The following is a 17,962-nucleotide window of genomic DNA, read 5'->3' as shown; positions in this document are numbered from 1 at the left end:
CTAACCGTGGGTAATGGTTTTTATTGCAATATGATTCATCCAGCCCATCAGCTGGAGACGGTTAGCTCCCAGGCACCAGAGGCCAGGGGTGCTGGAAGTCTGTCAGACAGTCAAATGAGCTTGTCTAAGCTTAACGACACCTCTCAGTGGAAATTGGAAAAGCAGTAAAATGGAAGATGCTCACTTTAGACTCCTAGAGAAAAGCACCATAAATAAATTCCCCTAGGTGTTGTGATGCCTTCCTGGGCTTCCCAAAGAAAACACTGGCCTGTAAAGGTAACCACAGTGGCATGGGAAGACACTATGATCAACGCCTACCAGCTGGGCTAGAGATGTGTTGAGATGGGCTTCATGGATCTCCCAGCACTCCTACCTGTAAGACTAGTGGTGGTGCAGCAGTGTAGCTTGCTATCAGCACTGAGAGGGCATGTGCAGCTACAGTGACCTAGCCTGTAGATGAGGGATAGTGAAATGACAACTTATTCTGTCAGATCCTGCCTTGAAGTACAGACCTCACTCTGTGGGGAACAGGGCATCCCTAGAGCTGGTGTAGGCAGGACCTAGAGGCTGTGCCAGGCTCTGTTCTGGCAGGCCCCTGAGCACACAAACTGCTGCTCCGGAGGTCTGTAGTGTTCAGGTGACCTCCGTCCCTCTCAACTTACTGAATACTGCTATCACTTCCTCTCTTTTCTTCTAACGCTGTTTTTCAGTGTTTTTTGTCACAGCAGCACCAACTTTGGTTTAAAGATATTTGCACTTTGCTATTATAAACCCTCTTTGCAGTCTACAGCAAAGTTGTCCTCATTTGCTGTTAACTCAAAAAGGGAAAAGGTTTAGTTTGACAAATTGCATAATTCTAAGGTTTTTTGCGTCAGTCCTTCCAGTGGAGCTCTGCTTTCAGTAGCCCTACAGTTGTACTGTCTTGGGACAGAAGGAGGAATTTCAGCAGAGAGAAAGTGCAGGTCTGAGGGGTGATTTTCTAACCCATGTCAACAAAAGCCTTCATCATTCTATAAAAGAAAAAGTTCTTTGGCAGACATCCATCCAATCTTGCTGTCTTTCTGTAAAGCTGAATTAGACAGCTGCAAGAAGAGATGGCCAGACCTTTCTTATATTACCTGCAGCCTTTTTGATGCAACTAATTGCACTAGTATCTTTTGTTAATCTCGTAAACATGCTGATACTTCTTTCTTCTGGACCATACCCTTGTGAGGTAGTGAAGGGGAAGGAGGGAGGAAGATATATGTACAAAGAATCAATGAAATAAAAGTATTAGTTGATCATTTCTTAAACTTATCCTATTGCCTTCAGATAAAGATTTCTTTGGTGGCAACTATTATATTTTGAATAGGTGGCAGTAGTGAGTTAGTAATATGCCCTTCACTTCCAGCCAGCTCTACACTAGGATTACTTACTCTTGATGACAACAAGTATTAGCTGCAGCTAAACAGGCTCTATTTGCAAAGCATGACCAGTACAAGCTGTCCAGCACAGTTTTGAAAGGACTTGTTTGTCCTACTTTTCTATTTTTAGCTAATTTGCTCAGTCCTTTGACAGTCAGTTGCCCCTACTGTCAATATCTGTGGTCACCAACAGGCAATTTTCTGGGGTAAATCATAGCATGGGCTGTTTAAATAACACATCAAGTAGTCATCTTTGCATATGCTGTTCTGCAGCTCCTCCTTGCATGTAGCAGTTCTTCCACAATCCCCACCCACCTCAGGGGATTCCCTTGGCATCCCCAGCCCTGCAGCTAGTTTCTCCCCACCAGCTCATCCCACACTCACTGCAGCATTACTCATTTGTGGCTCCTGAAACATGCCTAGCTCCTCAGCACCCATTTCTAGAGTTTATCTCATCTTTCAGCTGTCTTCCTGTTATGAGGAGGGGAGCTTCAGAACCATATTCCCCGTGGTAGGGCGGGAGGAGGTGGTTGAAGGCAGGAGTATATGAAAACCTGTATCAGTTGAACCCCAAATGCCTGGATGCTAATGCATTTGCATGCCCTCAAGCCCAACAGAGTAATTAAGGAACAGAGACAAAGGAAAAAAAACAGTTTTGATCCTGTTGTGGGTTGTTTAGTCCCATGTCAAGAAGCAGGTAAAGTGCTGTACGTGCAATTTCAATTTGCAAGCTCTCTGCAGGGTTACTGCTGATGATGGGGGTGAAATGCCAAGAATCATTTCAAAAAGAACAGTTTGAAAGCCTCAGAGTAAAAGCCATACTGTATCTTAGTCACAAGGAGGAAGGTCACAGCAAATCTCTTGCTTTTCCCTAAGTATGAGGGCTTTTGTTATTCCACCTTCACACAGGCTACCACAGGGTGAGATCCACTGGAGAAGGGACATTACAGAGGGAGCACAGCAAAGGCAGGCTTGGTACACAGTATGGGAGGGGATTAAAAGGGGGGCAGGACAGGAATGAGGCTGACCTTAAGTCCTGCATTTACAGTACACTTGGTTCAGCAAAATATTTCCCTTTATTGCCCGGGATGTTCTCTGCATTTATTGACATCCAGGTCTAACCTCTGCAGGCCTCTGCTCCTGCCTTCACAGTTTACAGTAGCTGTGTTATCTCTGAGATAGCTTAGGATATAAAATGTGTTTTCCAGAGGAGAAGCTGTCAGTGTTGTTCTGAAACCTTTTCTGTGATATCTGGTTATATTGGTGTCAGTTGGGAGGAGGATATTTGGTGGAATGGGGTTTGGTCAAAATATAAGAAGCTGTGTGGGGATTAAGAAGGAGACTAGGCAAAAAGGATATGATGGCTGTGGAAGAAAAAGGGGTGATATCTCCACCTTTGGAAAGGTTTGCTAGGTGTCAGAGTTAATTGGAGTGAACGTGTAAATACCTGGAAGCTGATTAGTTTTGGATAGATCTTACAATTGTGAGAAGAATGGCCATAGTGCATCAAGTCAATGGTCCCGCTATCCCAGGAGTCTGTCTCCATCTGTGGCCATAAGAAGTTGCTTGGAGAAGTGTAAGGATAGGAGAAGGATGTAGGACACCTCATAGAATGATGTAGGGACTCACCCACCAAATATTCTCCCAAGCTCCTGTTCTTTTAAGTTTTCCGTTTTTCTTTCCACTGGAGCTGTGTGTACATCTTCACCAAGCAGAAAGTTGGGGGTTAATCCCCACCAGAGCAGGAACAGAGACCGTGTGGGATTCCTATCTCCTGGTCACTTTGGAGACCCAACTCTATGCTTTTTGCTTCTTCCTCCCTATAGGGCACATGGCCCAGATGCTATGATCCTCGTGGATGGGCAGCCTCGACAAGCCAAAGGGGAGCTAGGGCTATCCCAGATGCTCCACATCGCTAGCCAGATCGCCTCTGGAATGGTGTACCTTGCCTCCCAGCACTTTGTCCATAGAGACCTGGCAACAAGGAACTGCTTAGTTGGAGCCAACCTGCTGGTGAAGATTGGAGACTTTGGGATGTCAAGAGATGTCTACAGCACTGATTACTACAGGGTAAGGCAGCTCCAGCAGCAGTTTGATGCTCAGAGCAAAGAGAGATTAGGAAATATTACAGTAAATCAATTGGAGCTCTGAGCTCACCCACTTAATTATTCCTTCACTGAAACATGCACATGGATGTCCACCAGCCAACTGGTGTGTGCCTGATTCCTGAACCATTGTCCTCGTTCCTTTACAATCTTAGGCATACATACAATTCAGACATCCATGCAGCTGCCTACACACAGAGCTGTCTCTGATAATCCAGCACACAGTTCACTTTGGATCAGCTCTGAAGTCACTCTTTTTTTACATTCTTTTAATTTTTTCTCTTTTTTTGAAGATTTCATAAATTAAAGGTACTCCAAAGAGGGTGACAAAGATGATTAAAAGAATACAGGCTGTGACCTCTGGTGTTAGATTAAAGAAACTTAATACAGGGGCCTAGAGAAAAGGCAACTGAAAGACTGACTGATAAGTGCATAAAATATGAAAGAGGAAATAATAGGCAATTCAGGCTTGACTTCAAAACACTTTTTTCCAGAAGGGACATCATTTAGACAATGGAATAATTTGCCAGAGGTAGGTTGCTGAGGGGCTGTCATTAAAGAAGTTCAGGAAGTGACTGGATAAAAATGCCTGAGTTTAGTGCAGAGGCTAATCCTGCACTAGTCTCTGGGGACTGACTCAATGAGTCAGGAATGCTTTTCCAGTCATATCTTCTATGATTTATGCTCACACTTTCCCGTTCGTTGCCTTGCACATTCCCTTTGTGCCAATCTGCACTGCCATATCTGCCTGGGATGGCAGTATCCCCAGGGGGGAAATGTTTCTCATCCTTCTTCAACTGTGGGAAAAGCTATGATGTGTAAAGCTTTTAAAGGACACTGGAGGAAGGATTTGTCATTGGGCCATCCAGTACCAGTGAAGGTCTTTTCAGGCTGAGGAGAAGAGATTCCTTGTCTGGTGCCTGGTTTAAGGCTAGTTTATTTCTAGTTACAACATGGCTGTTTGACTTTGAGGCTGATTTTTGTCAGCTCCCTAAAAGAGATTGACTTATGATCTTGTTAAAGGCTTCTTTTATGTACTGGCTCGCTGGACAGATACGAAGCAGAGTTACTGCACTAGGGAGGAGAAAACGTGATCAAGTTTCTGCTAAGTCAAAAACCACCTTTCCAAGTCCAGGACATTGGCTTGACACTAAGCTTAATTACCAACCTTTGGTAACAGACCTTCACTATGCAAGAAAGAACAAAAGCTTGGGAAGTTTGGAAAAGGTCTTGGGAAAGGGAGATACACAGGGAAGAGAGGTGGCCAAGGGAGCATCACTGCAGAAACTTCAGTAAGTAGCAAATAGGGAAAAGCAGAGCCAAGAGGAGGATGAGAAGCCAGTCCATATGATTACCCATGCTCTGGCCTGACTCCTTTCCTTCAGACCAATGTTAGAATTAAAGTCAACCATAGTCAGTATCACGATGTTTGAGAAAATCCCAGCAGAGGTTGTGTACCTGAAGCACCAAGAGCTTTCTCTGCAATGAGAGAGGTCCCCCAAGAAATGAGAATTGCAAAGATCTTCCTAGACCAATGTACCATATCGGGTTTTTTTTGCCTTCTCCATAATAGTGTCTCATAGACCTCATCTTTTCTGTGCAAAATGCTTGGTTGGGAACTGTTCCATACTCTCATGTGCAGTGTCATATGGCTTTTTTATTGGACTTTTTTTCTGCTTATGTGACTTGTCATGCATGACCAAAGCAGTAACTAGTTATCACCTGTTTACCGGAAGGAGAGCTGAACTTCAGACCAGATCAGCCTTAGAAAGACAATTTTGTTCTTAGGCGATTTTCTCTTCTCTATTTTTACTGACTTTTGTTGCTTTTGAAATTTTTGATCAGAAAGTCCATGCTTTGCATGCACATAGACCTTTTCTCTGCCTTAAGGGGGGTCCTAGCAAACTAAAGTGATTTTGATTACCCATATTCATGCTAATGCATGAGGAACAGAAGGTTTAAATGAGTTGCACAAGGCCAAACTAGGATTCAATGACAGAGCTGGGAAGCCCACCCATGCCATATTTCCCCAAAGCTGAGAGCAGAACTGCAGGAACCAAATGTCCTTCATCCCTCCTTCAGCCACAGCCTAGCCACATTCCTTCCAGAGCATGAGAAGAACTCAGATACTTAATTTCTCAGTCTCTTGTAATCTCTACCTTGAGGGATGTGTTTACCAGAGAGCACATGGAGTCTCTCACATTCGTCAAGCTTCTGGTGTATTCTCAGTTATGTGACAGTCTCTGGCCTTCCCCACCTGCCTCCCCCTACCCATATTATGGCTGCACCCAGCTATTATGTCTGTGCAATTATCCTCCGCTCTCCCTCTGCTCTAGTACAGCTGCTCTCCCTGCAGGCAGGAACATGAGCCATGCTATCTCTGAACTGGGAAAGCTCTTTGGTTTCTACGTGGCCACTTGCACTTCTGAGTTCCCTACAAGCACTCATAGCTAACCCTCTAAACACAAACTTAGATATGACACTAGTAGAGCCACATGGGACTCATGTGAATCGACTGTGTTAGACTTGACTATACTATAGTATGAAGAGGCATTCAATTCCTCGTGCAAGTGTGGATAAGAGAAACAATTTGGCTTAACAGCAATTGTACATTCATATTCTGAGTCTATCTTCCTTGCAATTTTAATTCCTGACATCCCTTGCATGAAAACTGGTTTGTCAAGGCTTCTGAGACAGTCCTTTCAAGTGCATGTCCCCATCACAAAATTCACCAAGATGCTCTGAGTGATTGTGATACTGGTACAGAGAGAAACCAAAATGAGTCCAAGCGTGAGAACCAAACTGCTCCTGGGATTCCCCTGTGGAAGGTGGAGATGTGGCTTAAGAGAAGAATTTTGAAACTCTTTGGTACTGCCCCTTGTCACATCTACAACCTGTCTGGTAAAACTCCCCAGATTTGATTTTCAGTGTTTTTGCACAACACCTTTCCATCATCAGTACAGTCTGCCATGCCCAGCAGTAGGACCTGGAGCAAAGTTCTGTTTCAAGTGATTTCTATACAAAATTGCTTGTGCGTCCAGGCTGCAGCCTTGGGAGAATACTATAATTTATCATTTTCTGGGAATACAGTGAAGGATTCCACCTGAAAGCTGACACAAAGTGACAGGTCTGGAGCTCTCTGTAGGCAGATGTTTACTTTAGTCTGCTGTGTCCCTGTGTTTGCTCCTGCCCAGGCCCAGTTTGCAAAGATAACTGGGCATGTGGATATGTGAACGTGTTCCAGGCTGAGGATTAACTCCTAGGCATTGCTTTTCTTTCCCATTTTTAATCTTTTAAAACAAAGAAAAAACGCCATCTGGCTCCTGCATTTGTGGGATGTAAAAATGCTTTAAAAGGTGAACTGCTTAATTTCCTGTTACACATTCGGATACAGAAAACAAACATTTGTGTAACAAAAGCAGAAGACAGAATAGTTTTGCTTCTCTGCAAGGCTCTTAGTGTTCAGGCTGAAGACAGATGCTTCCCTTTCCACGTGCAGCATAGAGGCATCCCATTAACTGTTGTCTGTAAACTTTCTTTCAATACGATGGAGAGGAGATGGTTATGGAGGTGATAGGTTGGGCTCCCAAGGTGAAATTGCATCTGATTAGAAAGCAGAGAAAGGAGGTGGGACTAGAAAGGAAGGGAGAAGTATCCTACTGTCTGGGTGAAGAGAAAAGGCCGGGATGCTGAAGGAACAGTTCTGCAACACATTGATTTAATTTGTCATGTAATCTTTCATTTGGGTCTCTGTAGAAAGGCAGGATGGATTGGAGAGAAAAGGCTTGGGCAGATTGTTCTTCCTTGCTTTTTCTTTCAAAAATGTGTAAGCAGACTCTTTTTTAGGAATGACTCAGGACTGTGACAGCAGGCGGTGGGATGCTGCAGGTCAGGTACTTTGTGCCTTTAGCAAAACTGAGTGTCAAGTCCGGGCCTGCAGCGTCAGGTGCATGGTGCATGCCCAGAGCTGCCTGGGACGCCAGGGATGTCACGTCAGGGCAGGGGGGGTCGTCCAGAGCAGGAGCATCATCAGCGCTAGGCTGAGGACCTCCAGGGCTTTTTCTTACCCGGCAGACCAGGGTATGACATCCCCTTAGAGCCCGGCTGCAGCTCAGACTTCATCTGTGCTGCAGTATAAGTCCAGATCATTTTCCTTTTTCCCCTCAAATGAAAAATCCAGGTCCAAAACAAAATTATGTGGCAGTTGCTCAGGATTGTTGGAGTTGCTAATTATGGAGTAAGCTACAGAAGAGGCAATGTTTCTTCATCTTTAGTAGAAAGCACAGTCTTACTTCCTAGTTCACAGTCTTTAATTTTGCCGGTTATGTCCTAACATGGGTGGGACATCAGCAGTGAAGTCTTAGGTCCAGTAGGGTAAGGATTTATACAGACTTTAACTTTCATTCAGATATTCCTCTCTCCAGGTCTCCTATGTCCTACCCTTCTGGCATCCTGCCTCAAATCCTGTGCTTGAAACCTCTAGGGAATTTAAATGCATACTTTTACAGAGGTCTCTCCTGAGCATAGTCCGGGTTACGGATCATCACACAAATGACACCCACTTGTCAAAAAAGTTACACAAGGGATTTGCAAAGGGTTCTGAAAATACATTTCTATTTCTGGCAATACAGAGCCAAACATAGTAATAAAAAATGCTTTCAACTTCTGTATCCTTAGCACTCTGGAGTGTTCTTTGGATTGTGGAGAGACAAGGTTTGCAGGAAGAAGTAATAGCTTTTGTTAGAACATCTGAAATTTTTTGGAGGGGGGAAAAAGAAGGAATTTTAGACACACAGGCCCTCTCTGAGCTTTTTATTTTCAGTGATATCAGTTGGTTTAGTAAAAGATTAATATCTCTTCTTATGAACCTTGGCTCTCACATCCATAGACCATCAGAGACAGAACAACATTTCTGCCATGACTTTGGCCTTAAATTAGAGTTCTTTAAAAAGATGTGTCCTCCTCTGAAGCCTGAAGGGTTACACTGTCTTTCTCTTGCTAACATTTTTTGCTTCTCTTTCTTTACAATGGCTAAATAAAACCTCATATTCTTTATAATTTTCAATATCCACTGTCAGGTTACCTCCTGATAGCCATCTGCCTCCTGATGACCCTCTCCCATCTAGATCATCTCCAGCTTTATTTCTTCTCCCATAGAGTTAAAAATTGTTTTATTTTTCCTGGGCTACTATCAGCTATTTTTCCAGTGAAGCTTCCATGTGAGTAATCGATCACTAAGGCTTCATAGTTGCCTGGGTCATGCTCCTTTGGAGACTCATTCAGCATGGTAGATAAGACTTAATAGAGAAGCCTTACATTGAAAACAGAGTTGATAGTCTGACCTAGACTCCTCCAGACAAAGGCAGGTTCCTAAACCTCGCTGAAGGCAGGCCCAGACATCGCCAAAAAATTCTGTACAGTGGTTTAGCTGTAGTCTACCCACCAGCATTTTTTGGGCATCTTTTCCATGGCTTCTTAATGCCTATATATATCCTTCAACCATACAATACCTGTTTTCATGCTTCTGCTGCTCTGTTTGTTGCTTTGTTTTCCATCCCATACAGCATGTTTACAGCATGAGAGGTCATTCCTAGCAGAATGAAATCACTGCCCAGCTCTCTTAGTGGCTAGCTCTCTCTCCAGAAATGTCGATAGTGCAAGCTCTCTCAAGCAGTCCCTGAGGAGGAGAAAGCTGACTCCTTTCAAGCACCTTGCTGTCCATCCAGAAATGAGCCCTGAAAATGAAACCTTTCTCCCAGGCAGTTGGGAAGGTTTCACGTCTATAAATTTATGTTCTACTGATGAAAGGACCAAGAAGTGAAAAGTACTTTAATTTTCTCCTGTGCCAGCTAGGATCCTGGAGAACATGCCCTGCTTTGTCATATCTAAATGAGTAAGGGCATGAAAGTCTCATGGTACCTTAAAGATGTTACCTGGAGACTCCTAGAACTGACACAGATGGGCCAACCAGGTAAAGTAGTCCTACAGTTTTGCTATGAATAGGAGCCTGCATCTACTGTTGAAGTTATTATATGGCATTCTTAGCATCTTTTTATTTCTCACCCTAGACCCTAATTTGACATTTCTTTCTTTGTTTTCATTGCTCATCCTTCCGTGTGAGCCCTAGCTGCCCTGCAAGGTGTGGGTGGCTCACAGCACCATGCCTCACTACCGCCCTTACTCGCAGTTTGGAGGCAAAAGAGCAAAGTTGTCCTGAACTTGTGGTAGGGCCATAAACTGGGCAGGTGAGGGAAGTACTCAGGTGTGGTTATGTGTGGTAGGTGTTTCCATGCTATTCTGGTGTATTCTGTGCGTAGGAAAAGTTAGTGTAATTTTAAACATGTTCTGTTCTGATAAAACCTCTGAAAATTGAATTTGCAACATGGTTTCTTATCTCCTGAAAGGCAGATATAACAGCATCATCTTGTCTTTTAATCAGATATTTTTTCCTTACTCCTTCCCCACTTCTCCACTGAAGGGAAAAAAAATGTTGAAGAGTCTTTACTCCAACCCCTTCCTCCTTCTGAAACATTAAGAGCCCTTCACACAAAGCAGCTCAAGTGCAGAGCAATTAATTGGCGAGATTAGGTTGTGTTGCATTTCTGGCATTTTCTCAGAAACGGTAATTGCCCTAATTCCTCACCCTGCCAAGCACTCCACCTGCAGCCTCCCCCCTCTTTTCCCAACGTCTACCTGTCCTTCTCATGCTTGGGTTGCTGTTGTCATGCTCTTGCCATTTATTTCATTTCAGTAATGAGAGAGATGTGGCTGGTGAAGATCTCTCACAATCTAGTGACATGTTTGAAACACAGAAACAAAAGAGCAGTTTGTGTTAGGCAAATGAAAACGCCTTGCTGTGGTACTTGACCTCCACGCTCTCCTCTTCTCAGCATACATCGCCACAGTATTGACAGTCATTTGGCTATTTTTTTTTCTTAATACAGTCTGAAGGTTCACTTTGATTTTTCATTCAAAGTTCAGTGCAGTTCCCAGAAGTTTTAGTTGAGGTGTTTGCTTTCTCCCAGCAGCCCAACTGCCCTCCAGAGACCTAGGGAAGTTCAAAGACTTTCAATTTAGCTTCTTGCTATTTTTTAACTCCTGAGCTTCTATTTGCAAAGGTCACAGATGTAGCCAAATAGGGAGGATTTATTTATTGGGCAGCATGTCCTGACCTAGAAACCTGCTGATATTTGTGCCAGGTTCAGATCAAACAGAGGAGCTACTGTGGGTAGTAAACTGATGGAGTTCCTTGTCACACAAGACTGTAAGTGCCAGCAGTTGAAAAAGGTGGAAAAAGTGATAGAACAGAGTTGTGGAAGAAATACAATCCATTATAGGATATGAAAATGAAAAACCCTCCTCTGTTTCAGGAAATCTCTGTGCCGTTGATTACTGCGGACTGGAAGACCATTGCAGAGCATACTGCCATGGGCCAGATCTGCTCTTATACTCACCCCTAAGCTTTTCCTGTTGAGGTCTGGCCCCAGCCTGGCTGAACCTTGGGTTGTTCGCACAAGCTGCCTAGCCTGATCCCTGCACCCTGGGGAGCTGGGAAAGGCTACTGTGAATAACCATCCAATTTTGGACCCAGGCGGTTGGAGCCCAAGAAGTCAGAGGTTCAGCTGAGTTCAGAGATCTGGGATTGTTTCTCCATGTAGCCAAGCTCACCCAAGCCTGTTCACCTCTGCTGTGATAACCTGAGACAGCAAGTTTTCTGCTGAGGTTTCTGGAGCCTTTTTCTTCAGTGCATTTCCCTTTCAATAAAACTGAACTAAGAAGGGCAGGATTATTTTCCATTCTCTGCTTTTTCTGGGGGCAGCAAATGGATTTAGAGAGGCAAAGCAAAGTACTTGTGATCCATACCTAACCTTGAATTTTTTTCCCCCTCTGTGAAACTGTTTTTACTCTTGTTCCAATTTATGTTGTCCAGCAGCAGTCCTTAAGTGAATATCCACCTGCTAGAGGCAGCTTGCATGCAGTGTCCTCCATTCTTTCCTCTTCCCCCCTCTGGATATACTATTAGCCTAAAAGCTATGAGATACATAGAGCACAGTGGCCAGTTTCAAATCAGAGAGACTCTCCTGTGACTCTCCTCTGCGACATCATCAAAAAACAAGAAAGGATTTTGCATGGGACAGGCCAGAGGAGCAGATGGTTCCTGGATGTTACTAAAGTGGCCTGATTAAAAGTGTAGGTAGATCAAAAGAAGGTGGAGAACCATATGCCAGTGAGCTTCAGTAATCAAGCCCCAGATGCATGAAAAACAGCGTGTGTGTTTCTGAGCATGAGAAAAGGAACTGTTCACAGTCTGGAAGAAGCACTACCACTTGAAACTGAGGAAGAGTTGGAGGTGTAAACCTTCTCCAGGTTGTGAGACCCACATCCTCACCATGTCCTGAAGCTGGCTGCCTCCTCCTACCTTTTCACAGGAGAGCAGTCCTGGCACTCATTGCTGTGGAGGCAGCTGTGAGATCACTCATCAGTCAGGGAAGACGGGGAACAGTCACAAACTTTGCAGGGAGAACTGGTGGCAGAGAACTTACAAGCTCGCTCGATGGCAGTGACTTGGCTTGCCTTTTTTTTTTTTTTTTTTTTTTTTCTTAATGTGTGGAGAGGAGTAGTGGCTTTTTAAGTGATAGATTTGAAGATTTTCCTAAGTGTGAAAGGCTTTGCTTGAAGACAAGCTGAAGCCCTCACTAGGAAATTTAACATCCAACATCTTGTCCTTCTTAATTAAGACATCTACATGGAAAGAAACCATTTCTTCTCTTTTTTTCCCCCCTCCTGATTGCTGCTTGGTCAGAATTCTTGCTGGCTTTCCCCTTCTCACCCTCCTCCCCCATTCCACAGTCTCTTTCACAGACACAGAGAGCCCCTTCTCCAAGTCAGCTGGATAGAAAAAGCCCCTATTTGCAAGCAGCTGTCTTTAATAAACAGGCTGTTTAGGGCTAGGCTGTCAAAGAGAGCATGTTCAATGTACAATCAAGGGGCAACGATGCACAAAATTACACACACGCAGAAATAGGAATCCTTCCTTGGTGTGTGTTGAGATTTGAACGCTTAAGTGATTCCACTTCTCTCTTCCCCATCCAATTATGGGGGCAACATATGATAAGATTGCAAAATGAATTAATGATGGAAAATTTTATACTGCCTAACCAATATTATTCTGCTCAGTACAAGGCATGCGCGCCCCACCCCGCTCTACCCCAATTTGTATTCTCCTTTGCATTTTGATAACACAAGTTCACCTTCTCACTATTTGGGATGTGATGACCAAGAGGAAAAACAGCAGCATATCTCTTGAAAATGTTCTTAGTTACAGAGTTTCTTCCCTGCATTAAGGAGATGTAATACAGGGAGCGTCATAAGCCTTGCCAAACCCATAATTCAGGGTTTGAAGAGGCACCCTGTGGAGATCAAAAAGACCTTTTCTCTGTTTCAGTCCTATGGCCTTACAAAAATGGTCAACAACCTTATAAACAGACACTGGATGATAATTTTTCTGAGCATCATGAAGGCAAGATGCCAGATTTTATGGGCCAGTAGACTGATCCAATATAGCAAATCCTGTGTTCCACTGTGGATTCTGAGACCAAATTATCAATTAATGTGAAGCATTAAAAAAATCCAAATCCCTTTTAGTTCCCTGCATTCATTAGTGACAAGATACAATATCTATAACTCAAATGCCTCACCAACATCCCCTGGCAGCAAGGCAGAAACTCCATTCCCACTTTTTCCAATACATACAAGGAAAACATATGAGATCAGTGTTTTTACAGTCAGATTCGTCTGCCTCTTTGTATTTATTTAGATGGAGGAATAAATCAGGTTTGGGTTACTCTCTGGGTTAGTTATCTGGTTTTGGAATAAATGCATGGTAATAGAACTGACAAAGGAAGATGTTTCAGCTCTATGTTTGAGGTAGAATTTGTTTTGTTCTGCACTATATTATATTGATGGTTTTTTCATTGCTGACGACTTCATCTGCTCTGCTTCTTTCCAGTGCCCATACCTCTGCCACAGCTGGCTTTAGGATGCGGCTTTTTGTGGTAGATCTTTCTTTTCTTTTTCCCCTAACAGTAACATTGTAATGCAGTGGCAATTTAAGCAAGCAACATGAAACAATTTTGTAAGCCTTACCCCCAACCAGTTCAAGTTTTTAGGAAGGGAGCAAAGCATTTGGGAGGCTAGTCAGGCTTTCGTAGGGCAGTTCCTTGAACAGAACAAGCCATCAGCTACATTTAACAGCTCAGTTTTCAGCTCTGGTGAAGGGCAGAAAGGTGCTCAGGGTAATGACTAGATGGACAGACCCTAAGCCCCAATTTTTGGTTTTCCCTTGGCAGCCATCAGCCCACACTCCTAAGTACCACATCGAGAAGCCTCCCCCGAGACTGCAGCACTCACCAGCTGCCCTTTCATGGTGGGACTTTTCTACTTTTTGTCCGAGTAGCAGCAAAGTTATCTCATTAGAAAATCAACAGACTTTATGCTAGTCATTCACTCTGAATTTGTGCCCTGAGATTCCCACCCTTTCTCCTCCCTCCCGTTCCCTAAATCTTTCCTGCTTTGATGCATGGAAAACACAGTGCTGTATTTTCTGCTCCATTATTTTGTTACCCTTGTCCTTTTGTAGGGCTCAATTTTGCAAGTGCTGACAGGTTTGCAGGTGATCAGAAGCCTCTGGGCTGGGGTCCTTTCTCCCTTCCCCAACCAGTAACAGCATGGAGGGGAGGAACACTTTCGGAGAAAAGTAGGGTGATGCACCCGATGCTTCTTAACAGGGACATTTGGCCAACGATGCCCTTAATCCTGGCTGCAAAATGACTGTAATTGTACCCTGCATCAGAGTCACGCTGAAGATTTACTTTTTGTAAAAAGCCTGGAGCAATTTGGATGAAAGGTGCTCCAGAAAGAAAAGCTGTCCTGACCAAGAAAGCAGCCTTCCAGATGGAGGCATCCATCTGCCAATTGAACCTTGAGCACTCTGCTGTCCCAAGAGTGTGTGTCTTGCTGCCTTCTGTTGTCCCCCATACATGGGGGCCTCTATGGCACAGGAATAACACCTACATGACCACTTTATGTTGTCCCACTATTAAATATAAACTGGCTTCTCAAAAGCTTAGCTGATGCTGGCTTGCTATTATACATGCCTGATCCTGTGGTCCTACCTAAGAAGCCCCAGGTTAGAAAGGTCCTGGACACCTCGTGTTGCCCCTGAGTTAGCGACCCATCGTGAGCACAAAGCATGCAGCCTGCGGTCTTTGCTCAAGCAAAATGCTCCCAGGCTGCACTTGTCTGAGTAAAGACATCAGGCCTGGATCTTGTTCTGCTGGCGCAGATGTGTCCATACCCCATACCCAAGGGACTGGCGATGAGTAAGGAGCAGGGTGCTTGGGAACTAGCTACACAGGAGCAGTTTGGGCTCCCAAACACTCCACTGTCCTTTAGACTCAGCAGAGAGGGAATCAGGCCTCTCCAAGGGATGTTACTTTGCAAGCCAGAGGATATTTCAGGAGGCTGAAGCCCCCTCAACTCTTACCATCGTCAATGCTTGCCCCTCGCACTCCCTTTGCATTGGTGCAAATGCTGGTGCGAGGCCGCAGCAAGCAGCATCTGAGGGCCTCGCCTGCCCTGTGCCCCCACGCGAGGGCTGTGTGGTGTCAGTGTGCTGCAGCCAGCGAAGGACACATGGTTCTGTTAAAGACATACCCTTTCCCTTCTTGTCCTCTTACTTCACCCCCCCCATCCCTCCCTCCCTCTCTCACCCTTCCCTTCTCTTTTGTTTGTCTCCTTCCCTGTTTTCGCCCATTGACTGTCAGGAAGGGCCACGTCGGAAGGGCCAGTGCAGCACAGCGTGGCAGCGACAGAGACTAGCACCGCCGGCAGCTGCAACAGTGAGTGCATTGCGACACCAGGGGCAGCTGGAAGGCTGGGGACCTGTGCCGCTTGAGCATGAAATGACATGTGGGGTTGACCGGCTGTGGGACTAGGTCGCGTTTAGTGTGTTTGGCAGTGAAGGAGCTCTTGTGTGTGATGGGAACTGCACATGCTTCTGTCTACTATAGCAACTCTCTGGGGCTTGTCACACAGGATGAATGCAAAACTCAGTGCAAACTTCCTCTGTGGACATTTAGGCTGTGTCTGCACTAGCAAATGGCGCAGGCTCCACTCCAGCCCAGACAGCGATGCGGCACAGCGTGGTTTCCTCCATGTGGCTAAACCCCCTCCATGTCTCAGAATAAGGTGGCATTCTCACTGCTTGCTGGGACTGCCCTTGATTTGTGTTGTCCTCTCACCAGTTGCTTGGGCACTATCTAATTGGCATGGACCAAAACCAGAAAAGCCTTTAAACAGCCAAACCACCACACGCCAGCCTTTGCACTGTACAGTTTGCTAGTATAGACATAGCCTCGGTGTCTGATCGGCTGGGTGCTCGTAGCTATTGTTGAGTGAATTGGAAATGTCCTTGTCCCAGTGCTTCTCCCCTCCCTTGCCTGGTGGAGAGGCAATGAGGGAGAGTGGTGCAGGCTCGCTGCTCTGGCAGCACAAAGAAGCACAGGTTTGCCAAGGTCGCAGCTGACTGGAGCTGCACGAGTTAGCCGAGGGCTGGTAATTCCTCTTTTTATCCTGCCCTCCCTCCTGCAGTGGCAAGCCCCTGTCTGCCTGTGCACTCTGCACACCAGAGTCTTTATGCAGTGAGGCTGAGGCCGATGGGTCCCCAAATGTTAGAGCGTTGCAACAGCCACTGTCAGCAATCTGCAAGGCTTCTGCTGGAAGCAGAAGTGTATGAAAAAGAGTGAACACTGAATTTAACTGTCCTGTCCAGCTTTGCAGCTGGAGCAGAGAGAAGCGCTCTGTTGATCCAGAAAGCTGGGGAGCTGCTACTTGAGTCAACTTTGGATGTGGATCATGTTAATCCACCCAAACCCACTCTTCACGCAGAGCAAACACAAGCCCTCACAAGCTAAGCCAGGACAGCTCTGGTTGTCTGACTTTCCCACTTTGTCTCACAGTAGCTTCCCACATAAGCAAGCCCCAAGAGATGAGCATTAATATTTGCAATGCAGTTGTGATCAGGGCAAATTACTGGAGGTAGGGAGAGCGAAGGGGTTCTGTTCTCCAAACCCCAACCTCCCCATGACATTGCTAGGGAAGGTGTATGCTCCTGCTGGATTGGGGGCACAATAGCTGTCCCATGGCACAACTTCTCCCCACTGTCACCATGGCTCATCTAGAGCTGGTGGTGACAGGGATTAAGCACGTGCCTATGTGGTGTTAAGTAGCTGAGTGGTTCCTGCAAAGCCCTCCCGATGTCTATGATGGAGCAGGGCTCTGGCAGTTTATGACTGTTGCCAAAATCACCTGGGAGTGTGAATTTAGATATCGCTGACTTTTCAGGGGATATGTCAGTGGATAAGCAGACGTGCCACCAAAAGGCGATTTTGTTACTTTTCTGCCTTTCTGAGCTGAAATTGAATTGCAGGGTGTGGATGAGAATTTAGTTCTAAGCACTGATGTAATTTTGTATCCTCAGCCCTGAAGGCAGTTTTTAAAAAATGATTTTCCCCTGTGCCCTGACACTATTTTTTTGCCTTTCAATCATATCCTCATGACAGAACAAATACTGGAGTTGACCTTTGCAATGTGACATAATAATATGTGACTTCTTTATAGCTCTTTTCATCCCAAATGCTTGGCACACTATGAATCTGATCCTGCAACCACTTACCACCGGGCTTAGTGCTCCCTGCTCCGAACAGTCCCTGGGGAAGCCAGTGGAGTACTCACACACAGAAATGCTACACCTGGTATTATCTGCATGATCAGGCCCAAGAGATATGCAGCATGTCCTTGAGAATAGCCATGTTTTGGAGAGGAAAAGCTTTCCCTTCTCATTTACATTTTTTATGCACTATTTCACATTCTTTTTCAGAGTCCCATGCCCAGCAATAATATGCACAGCCTCCCCTTGGCTAAAATGACAAAGCAGGTAACACTTGGCTCATATTTATAGCCACCATCTCCAAACATGTTGCTGCTTTTCTTTTTTTATCTTTTCCCAGCCTTGAAAGAGCACTGATTAACAAACTCCCTTAGCTTATCTTGTACCATTTGATAATACAGAAACACAGCATTTTAAGTTACTAGCAAGTAGCAATTAAGGAATTAAAGCTATTCAAGGGCGGGGAGGGAGGTATATAGCTACTTTCACTGTGCATCCTTTCTGAAACAAACTCATGTTGTGCCCTCAGGAATGCCAAGCTCAGGCCTTTTGTCTTGCCAGAAGGACGTGAGTCCCAGACTGGTGTAGGCATGTGCTGCAAAACACTTTCTGCTCTGCCGTTCCTATTATGAAAGAGAGAACGCAGTTAGGTGTATGGAGATGAAGAACAGTCCAGCAGAGTGATCCCAGCTTTGGACTGGGCTGCAGGTCCTCTCTATGCTGCT

General features: G+C 45.0%; 1 protein-coding gene and 1 long non-coding RNA gene across 5 annotated transcripts in view; one reads left to right on the top strand and one right to left on the bottom strand.

Moving 5' to 3' along the window:
* Positions 1 to 17,962, bottom strand: part of LOC134144537 (uncharacterized) — a 75,870-nt gene that overhangs the window by 11,173 nt on the left and 46,735 nt on the right. The gene's annotated exons all lie outside the window — the stretch shown is intronic.
* Positions 1 to 17,962, top strand: part of NTRK3 (neurotrophic receptor tyrosine kinase 3) — a 232,473-nt gene that overhangs the window by 195,847 nt on the left and 18,664 nt on the right. For 2 of the 4 annotated variants that reach the window (XM_062583546.1, XM_062583547.1), the window contains 2 exons: positions 3,230 to 3,473; positions 15,334 to 15,408. In XM_062583546.1, the coding sequence (XP_062439530.1) occupies positions 3,230 to 3,473; positions 15,334 to 15,408 (319 nt within the window). The remainder of the gene's footprint in view (positions 1 to 3,229; positions 3,474 to 15,333; positions 15,409 to 17,962) is intronic. The other 2 variants (XM_062583549.1, XM_062583548.1) reach the window with 1 other exon arrangement.

This window comes from Rhea pennata, chromosome 10, assembly GCF_028389875.1.
Source record: "Rhea pennata isolate bPtePen1 chromosome 10, bPtePen1.pri, whole genome shotgun sequence".
NCBI lineage: Eukaryota > Metazoa > Chordata > Aves > Rheiformes > Rheidae > Rhea > Rhea pennata.
This window is presented reverse-complemented; position numbering and strand designations above follow the sequence as displayed.